Below are 9,983 nucleotides of genomic sequence, written 5' to 3' on the forward strand. Positions count from 1 at the left end.
ATTTGTATGTGTAAGTAATTAAGTATTTTTTTAATTTAGAAATACCCATAAATTCTTAATGCGAATGGAACAACTTAACTTGTTTTTAATATCTGTTAAAAATGTGTGTAATATAAACAGTGAAAATTAGCTTTTAGATTAACAATAAAAGTAATTTATTTTTGCGCAAGTTATTAATAATCTTACACTGCCAAATGTGGTCATCGTAAGTGGAAATATTTTTCCTGCAGTAATACGGAAAGGTTGGCTAGCTCGTATCATTAATAAGATAAGACTCCTTGCTTTTTTTGGTTCTAATTTATACCATTCAAGATTGCATAAAGCATAGTATACTTCTTCGCACTTAATATGAATATATATAAATATTATATATAATATGTATACATACATGTATGTTACTATATATGTTCACACGTGAATATATACAGACTATATATGTCCCAGACCTACAGGATCATCTCTTGTGAGCGAGTAGAGTGAACTAAACTGAATAAAAAGGTTACATATCATTTTGCAATTTTTACGATAGTTAATGAGATATTAATTTCTTAAAGATCACAGAATAAATGTGCGTATCCGTCCAGCCTACCATCAAATGCAAGCGTGCAGTGCGATACGTGACCACCTAGCGCGAGGAGATATTTTCTTGCACTGCTCATGTGCTGCCAAGGTTGATTGGTAAACAACTTCTCGCCTAGCAACTTAAGATAGTGATCAGTCCCATGGTATAAATACAAGGGTATGCTCGATCGGTGGACGAGTTTAGGAGGCCTCTGCGCATCACCTTTGCCTACGTTACATTCGTGCAATTTCGGTTTGAAGCACTTCGGCCGGCTAAAATATGGCTGTCATGACGACTTGAAGTCGTCTGGCTACAATGAGTGTTTGTGCAGTGAAAGGATGCAAAAATAATTACTGAAATAATGCAAAAATAATTACACAAATTTATACTTATTACTCATCGTTCTCATAAAATCCTTTCGCTTATCTTAATGAATTGACGCTACCATGATTTACTTCATTTTTAACCATTTGAATTTGCCGCGTAATGATGACGTAGTCATGACGTAGGCAAGGTGCCAATACTCATTGGTTAGTGGGCGTTACCATGCGCAAGAGCGCCGGTCGAGCATACCTTTGTATTTATACCATGATCAGTCCTATCTCGTCATGCGCTTGTAGTTGGCTGTGCTATTCATCGATTTTTAGAAATTAACTATTAAAAATTGCAAAATGATACAGGACCCTTTTACTTACAATTAATTCAGTTCGTTCTACCCAAAGACAGAGAATGGACTGCGCGATCCGTATCTAAGTAGTGTATCAAGTGTGGTTGACAATAATGAGAGAGAGGGACCGTGGGAGACGGCCAATTTCCCTCTCATTCTCTCTTCCATTACACCATTGAATGAAAAGAGATAGAAATGGCCGTCTGCCATGGTCCCTCTCTCTTATCCCTATCGACCATTTTGACACACGGATCGCGCAGTCCATTCTCTACGTCTTTGGTTCTACCTGCTCACGAGAGGTGATTCTATAGGTCTCGGACACTCTGTATAATGACATATACGTATATGTATACAGGGTGTCTGACATTAGGTGTATTATATCATTGTTCACATAAATCGGTAGGTAGAGAGGAGTTGAAAAGTACTGTATCATTTTGCAATTTTTGCAATAATTATGAAGATATTAATTACTAAAGATCGTCGAATAAACGCGTATCTATTCGGCGTGGTGAGATACGTTCGCCCAACAGTGATGCGAAATTCCAGCCCACTTGCAGTATGGTAAATAGTATGAAGAAGGGCATAGGCAGGCACGCAACGCATGCGCAAGTATATACGGATATGGACTCATCGTAGTGCATGTGCCTTCTTATGCCCTCTTCATACTATTAATGATGCTGCAAGCGGGCTGGAATTTCGCATCTATCTCGTCTAATGTTCGCGGTAGCGGTTTTCTGGTGCGAAGCGCGTCAAGACTGTCAAGAGAGGAGTTGTTTACTACTAGGGTCAGGCGACCGCGAGTGCAATTTGTGCGGACGCATCTCTTCGTACGCTTACACACACGGTGCAAATAGACCGAGCAAATACACGCTTATTCGGTGATCTTTAGTAATTAATATCTCAGTAATTATTGCGAAAATTGCAAAATGATAAAGGACTTTTTGATTTAGTTTAGTCTGCTCTATCCATCTATGAATGGTGATACACCTAATGTCAGACATCTCGTATATGTATAGGGTAACTCCAGTATATACGCCGCATCTATCAAAAACTTAATTTATTAAGTATTATTTACCATGTTTAAAATAAACGAACTGTATCAGTAAAAATTGTGTACTGTCTACTACTATGAAAAAAATATTAGAAATCCGAAATATTTAGTTTTCGTATTAAAAAATAAACTTTTTGAAATTTTGCATTTTTGCTATATAATAGATAATGGGTGGAATATATGGCAAAAATGCAAGGGTTTCAACAAACTAAACAAAGAATACGACAGCAAAGCACTTGTATTTTGCTATACAACATGCTTTACTATTTCTCTACACGTATGTATCACGAAATAACCACTAGGTCTTTTACACGCCTTACAGTAATCGTTTTATGTAGATTATAATTTATGATGATGCTACTTGTTACACACACTGCAGTGACAAATCGATTCACACACAACTCACAATAATTTCATTAATATTAACAGTAAGAAGTTGAAATTATAACTCAATATTAATATAACACAAAGGCATGTAACGGAGTAGTTGCGAGAAAATTACCCCTACACCTTCTATTTTTTCTAACTTTCGCGACGTAAATCCCAGCGCGGCGTATATACCGGAGTTACCCTATGTATATTTATATCATTGCATTTATAAGCGTACACGCATACTATTGTGTTACAAGACATTTATAAAAATTATTTTGAAAAATTAAATTTATAACTGACTTGCATTGTTACAATCTCTCCGGCACCACAATAAACGAAAGCATGCGAAAACAAGATGGTGATACCCATTAATGGAAAACATAATCGTGCAGCAGAAAAATGACTTCCTTCAGTAATCACCTGAATAACATACCTTTCTAATTAGTAAAAATTAGTTAATAGATATATTAATACATATCATTTAGTATTAACTAATTCTGCACATTTTGAAATAAAAAAAGATATTTAAAAAATAAAAATACGTTAATTTTTTTTAAACTTACAGCAAGTAATAAGAATCCATGAAGACAAAATGAAATGCAAAAATAAAATAATAAGCCTAACGTCATAAAGGTAAAGATATTTTCAATAATGCCGGCAAATCTATAAAAATGTTTTAAAAAATTATCTTATTATATTCTTCCTAATAATACTAAAAAAAAAAAAATAAAATAAAATTATTATATTGCCTTATCAAAAAGAGGAATCTGTTTCATTTTTAGTTATAAAAACGGTTTTTACATACAAATTTTTTTAAAAATAACGATAATTAAGATAAATATACCAAGTAGTAGACGTGATCCAATTATTGAACGAAATGATAAAAGTATTATATTAAATTTTTAATGATATATATATATGTGTGTGTGTATATATATGTACGACTTTAAATAAATTTGTTATTAAATTTTATAAACAATAAATTTATTGAAAATCTTGAAATAATAGTTTTTATTTTAAGAAATAATTATATTCTTTTTAAAATTAATTTTTGTTTAAAAATCGTTTTTGCACATAAAAAACTAAAGGATAGTTCAGAATTTTTGCAAAAATAACTTTTACACTTTCTCTATTAATTATAATAGAAAAGTAGTTAAAAAATATTTATTAGATACTTTAATAAACATATTATTTTATCTTTAATTTTAATATTTTTAAAAATTATTCTTATATTAATAATGATAATAATAAATATAAAATTAGAAATAAAATATAAGAAGAATTTCAAGAAAATGCGAAAAATATTTGTCTTACAATTTGTGATAAAAAGGTAGATGTAATTTTGATATACTTAGTTACTAATTATTTAATTATTATCTTTTTCAGGATGTTTGCAATTAATTTTGAAAATTTTTTTGAAAATAAACGTAAAATGCAAAATATTCTATATTAATTTAATTTTATTATCAATTTATTAAATATTTTTTCTTTATAATTTATCTTGAATTTTACTTGTAATTATATAATTATAATGATAAAAATAATAATGTGTGTACACACAATGTGTACATGCATATACCTGATAAGCCGCATATGATTTGTTATGTTGTGACTCAGATTATAGATAAAATTCTGGCATGAAATTAAATTAGTTACACGGCCTTTAAAGTTTTCTAGTTGACCACTCAAGTGAAGAATAGTGAGTCCGAGAAAAGCATCTACCGAAGTATAAGTTACGGCGGCCAAGAAAATTGTAATAGCTTGAATGATGTATGTTAGTTCAAATTGTGGACTCTTATCTATATCATAAAAATAGTAAGTCTGCAGCGGCAGCGGCTTGTCCGGGTCCGTAAGATTTGTCAAATGCCTCAACGGTAAACCAAAATAAGGAAGAATAATAACCACAATGAACGCCAATACCATTAAAATATATCCGCTGATGATAATCGTTCTAGCAATCTGTGCTCGACTCATCATTACATCCTTTTCCTTTCTTGTCTTCAATTCCATCCAGTCTTCAGCCATCATTTTTATGATGGACATAAGTGCTTTGAAAAATAGCAAAATAATCACTTGTAGAACCATCACGTATCGACTTCCATTTTAAAGCTAAAGCACAAATACTTTTAAATATATTTAATTTGCATATCTTTTGTATATATATATACATAAATAAACTTTCTTGATATTTTTGTGCCACATAGATAATTTCAGCTGTACCTGTTTTTTTCCACCGTAGAACAACAAGTTTTAACGAGACTACCAATAAAGGTAAAGTAATTTGGAGATTATCTATCATAAGTATCATGTCTCCCCAAACTCGTGTAAGGGAGCAGACAAGAGGTATACCAGAAACAAATGTCACTATAACGAAAATAATAATCACACGGAGATCAGAAGAGAAGTTATTCTTAGATTTTTCATCGCTCTTCGGCCATAATCCAAGCAGTTCTAAACCCAAGCGATTTAATTTAATCGCCCATGTAAAATCTAGCAAGATATTGAAATTATATAGGTATATTAAGAGTTTATCAAAATTTATGACATCTTGAAATAAAAAAATCTAAAATCCAAAATTTAAAATATTGGTATAAGATCTGCCCCTGTATTCTGTAACGATCGTTATGCAATCGTTATGTACTCATAACGACTGCATAACGAGTTACAAAATATAGAGGCTCGGCGCTATTTGAAAATTTTCAAAAAACTCTCACCTTTCTTCTAAATAAAAAATACATAAACATTTGATACCTTTATACTGGGAATGTTTGGCAATGTCCATGCCGAAGACTAATGTGAAGACGCACACCTCACTTGTCATACTAGTTCAAACTATGATCATCACGCATGTCCACGATGCGAGTGTAACAACCTGGTTGCAATGCATTAAATATTACAAATGCTACTTCCAGTTGATAACAGCTATTTCGTGTTGTTCCGAAACTTCATGAATACAAAAAAAGTCACAAAAAGTAATGTTCACGCTAATAAGAAGGAAGGTGTATTGTGCTGTGTAAGTGTACGATATCTATTATCGCTAACTCGTCAAACTATACCCTAAAAGTTTTTTTATACTTTGTAATACGACGATCGTGTTCACTTTGTATCTAGAGATGTACATGTGGTGTTGCGTTTGAATATTATATTTTTGCAGAAAGGCCATAGATGTTCAGAAAAACTTCAGACAAAAAGTGCAATGGAAAAAATTCAGTGTCCCATAAGTTATACTGTGAATAATGTGAATAACTATTAAAAAAACATATTTTTTAAATAATATAAGATGAATAAATATACATTATCGTATGTAAAGAATTATAATAGATATTATTGTATTGATGATTTGCTAACACAGAAAAATCTTTGTATAATTTATCCTTTAATAAAATCATAATAATTATTAATAAATGTAAATATATATCTTTTTTTCTAGTGAATTTGCATATCGTATTTTATTATAGACGCGCCGATTTTACACGATTCTATTTATTATTCTAATAATTATAAAATATGTTTTATTATTAATTTGTTTATTATTATTATTATAATAATTATAAAATATGTTTTATTATTAATTTGTTTATTATTAAAAAAAACAATATGTCATAAGTTTAAAGGCATATTTTAAGTTTAAATATTTAATACTAAAAATGTTACAGTCAATATTCACATTATCTGGAGATACGGTAGTGTCTCGGCGCTTAGACATGACGCGAGACACTACTGTACAATTTACACTAAATAACAAATTTATTTTAAAAAGGATACTAAGGTAATTATTTATTAATATTTGTAATTATTTAATTTGATATTATATTATACTAATATTTTCTCATCTTATTTTTCGAATAAGTATCTAATATAGCGCGCGTTTCTCATAATTCAATTTATTTCGTGCTTTGCTAGTAAAAATGATATGTAGCCAGCCGATGTTTTTAATAGCTGAAAAATATTCCTTTATTTAAAAATTCTATAAAATAAAAGGGCATTAAAGTAAAATTTTTAATTTTTTAGAATGTATCAAATACGTCAAGTACATATGTCAAAATAAATCAAGATTTCTTTTTTCAAGAAAGAATTAATTTATAATAGTATTAAAGAGATCCTCTAAAGTTGTCTATTTTATCGATTAAATGCAATAATTTTTGTAGAAGATTTTCATATGCATCATTTTTTTATCTGAACATCCTTTTCAAGAATTAAAATATTTACTATAATGCAGTATGTTTGTATTTCGCTTAACTATAAAGAAATTATAAAATAATTATAGTCTATAGTGGGTCACAGAAAAATTGCGATTCTTTTTTTGGATGAGTTTCGGAATGTAGTCTGCCCACCGCAAAAATTTTTCACTTATGGATCTAACCATTTACGTTTAACCGCTCTACGAGCAAGGTTGAGTTCCGAAACTCATTGAAAAAAATAGTGTTGCAAACTTTCTGACCTACTGTACAGAATAATTCCTGGCATAAAAATGTACAGAGAGAAAGATACTATCTGTTGTATTAATACATTTTAATAATAATAAATACAATTGTTTAAAAAGTCTAAGCCGTGAAATTGTGAGAACTGTATCAATAACAAGTTCTAGTCTTCCCTACATGAAAAAATAACGTCGAATTCTTATAGAATTGAATTTATTGTTAGACGCACCTAATTCGATATGAAAATCCATTACGAAAATTTATGCATATATTGAGCGATGTTGATAGTAGTATGTGTTGATGTTACGTAAATCATATGTGTGTAAGTCTCATTGAATTGGTAAAATAGTGATTCCATCGGAGTTCCATCTTCAAATTAGGGGATCTCCTTAATTAATAATGTCTCAATTTTGTGCGTGCAAAGAGATATATAAGATTTTAAATTATTAATAATCTTACGCTGCAAAATGTGGTCATTGTTAATGGAAATATCTTTCCCGCGGTAATACGAAAAGGTTCATTAGCACGTATCATTAATAAAATAAGATATTTCTTCTTCCTCGGTTCCAATTTATACCACTCAAGATTGCATATAGCACTGTATACTGCTTCGCACTTGACACATATAAACACACATATAAATATATTTTAGTATTCTTTATATTATATTATATTTGATGAAATTAAATATTTAGTATATACTTCATAAATATAAATTAACATTAATTATGGTTTTTAATTAATTTTTTATTTCTGTTTAAAGACAAAAATAAAAACAAAAAAGAAAAAGTATAATCTAATTTTATAATTAAAATTTATAACAATAGCATTTATGAGATGCAAGGAATTAGATGGGTGGAAGTCATTTAACCGATGTTACAACTGACCACAAGCTATACTCATAATGTTCATCCAGTGGAAAAGTCTAGGTATCTATCACTAAGTAGCTGTGGTCAGTCACAACGTGATCAAATCAGACGCTCTCGAATTAGATAGGTCTACATATATGAATATGCACAACATTCTTAAATGTTTATAAAATTACTAAGTTTGTTATAATGCATATATACTCTCTAATAAATTCACATAAATGAAAAAAACATTATATTTAATAGAGTTCTTCGTACTTAATAATATTTCTTGTGAATTTGTAGAATTTTCAGTTCAAGATGTGCGCCGATTATTTATTGCTCTTGAAACATAACCCTAAACCGAAGCTGGAGTAGTAATATCATAAATTAAATTGGTAAGCAATTTAATATTATTACTGCAAAGCATCTTATTAAATAAGCTAGACAGCTGTTAATAATTTGATGCTACAAATATCTTAAAAAATTGTAAGTAATTTATTGCAAAAAATATTATTTCAACTAAATTCGAACCCGGAAGTCTCGCATTCCTTGTAGGCTCCTCTCAATTCGACTGGGCATGTAATAATATTACTCTAAATTATTTGGACTGGAATTTCACTCTAAAGGGTGAGATTTACTCTAAAAGTTTTAGAAAGTATGTATACATATACACAAATGTAAATTTGTTACAATGTAAAATAACATAAAAAATGCTAATTTATAGTTTATTTATTTTAGTAGATAGAAATATTGCAACTTACTTGCTTTGCTATAATTTCCCCTGCACTACAATAGAGAAATGTATGCGCCAATAATGTAAAAATTCCAATCACTAAAAAGTATACTCTTGTAAGAGACATATGACCTATCTCGTTCCCGGTAATCACCTGGATAATATATCTTGCTAATTAATAAAAATTTATTTTTAATTACGTAATTAATTTATATTTTTATACTCTTCTCATTTACACTTACAGTAACAGTTAGAAATCCGAATAGACAAAATACAATACCAAAATAAAATACTAGTCCCAACATCAATAAGGCGAATGTATCTTCAATGTTATTGGCAAACCTATAAATGTAAACACGTTTAGATAGATTATGTGAAATCAAAGATATAGAGTAAGGACTGCGCCGTGTATAAAATTCGTAAACAAAAATGAAAACAATAAGACGTGAAGATGGCCAGTCCCTGGAATTTTAAGCATTAGTTTTTGAAGAGAAATTTTTTCTTAAAAGTATTTAAACATTTTACTATATTATAAAAATTGTTCAAAATAGTTTTTTTACTAACAGCTTGGCATCATAGATTTTAACCTCACATATACATATATTATTACCAACTAAATAAAAAAGATTGGAAGACCTTTAATAATTCTAAAACTAAGTATTTTTCTAATGTTTAATATTTATTACTTGTTTCATTAATTGTTTGATATTATTAAATAATAAAAGTCTCCCTGTTTTAAAAACTAAGCGTTTCTGGACCCATGTTTATATGAGCTTATATTTTAATAACTTATTTTGGGATACATCTCTAGAACATTTAATAATTATTCTTTTACATCTTGTATGTGCGCGTTTAATAATTACGTATATTAATGCCTCAATAAGCAAGTTATTTGTTGTCATTTTGACATTAAAAACGATATTTTGACGTCCAAATGGCGACAAATAACGTCAGTTTGTTTGCTGGGGCGCTATTTAATATTATACTGCCTATTATATTATAGTTATCGATACAATATTGACATTTTCCTATTTTTGTCGTACGTTTTATGTTACCTTTCATTCAATTCTTATCTACAGATTATTTATATTGGTCCTGATTATACATGTATAAAATATGTATATCATATATATTATACATATACCTACATATTATATACAGGGTGGACCATCTGAAGTGATCCAGTCAAATATCTCGAAAACTAGTAGGGATAGAGAAAAATGTTTCATATGAAAAGTTTAGGGTTACACGGGGGAAGTATGGTACTGACCTTGAAAAATCCTTGGAAGGTCATTTTGAAGGTCATTCAGGGGTCACGATGGTTTT

The 9,983-nt window shown here is 29.5% G+C and overlaps 1 protein-coding gene across 1 annotated transcript in view; it reads right to left on the reverse strand.

Annotated features, from left to right (window-relative positions):
- Positions 1 to 548: 548 nt before the first annotated feature.
- The window catches only part of LOC108770052 (uncharacterized), a 12,309-nt gene continuing 2,874 nt past the window's right edge, over positions 549 to 9,983 (reverse strand). Inside the window, exons 4-8 of the mRNA XM_018521344.1 lie at positions 4,873 to 5,142; positions 4,232 to 4,700; positions 3,216 to 3,315; positions 2,953 to 3,072; positions 549 to 773 (exon numbers count right to left, since the gene is read on the reverse strand). Coding sequence (XP_018376846.1) covers positions 549 to 773; positions 2,953 to 3,072; positions 3,216 to 3,315; positions 4,232 to 4,700; positions 4,873 to 5,142 — 1,184 coding nt within the window. The remainder of the gene's footprint in view (positions 774 to 2,952; positions 3,073 to 3,215; positions 3,316 to 4,231; positions 4,701 to 4,872; positions 5,143 to 9,983) is intronic.

This window comes from Trachymyrmex cornetzi, unplaced genomic scaffold (genome assembly GCF_001594075.2).
Source record: "Trachymyrmex cornetzi isolate Tcor2-1 unplaced genomic scaffold, Tcor1.1 scaffold99, whole genome shotgun sequence".
In the NCBI taxonomy this organism is placed as follows: Eukaryota; Metazoa; Arthropoda; class Insecta; order Hymenoptera; family Formicidae; genus Trachymyrmex; species Trachymyrmex cornetzi.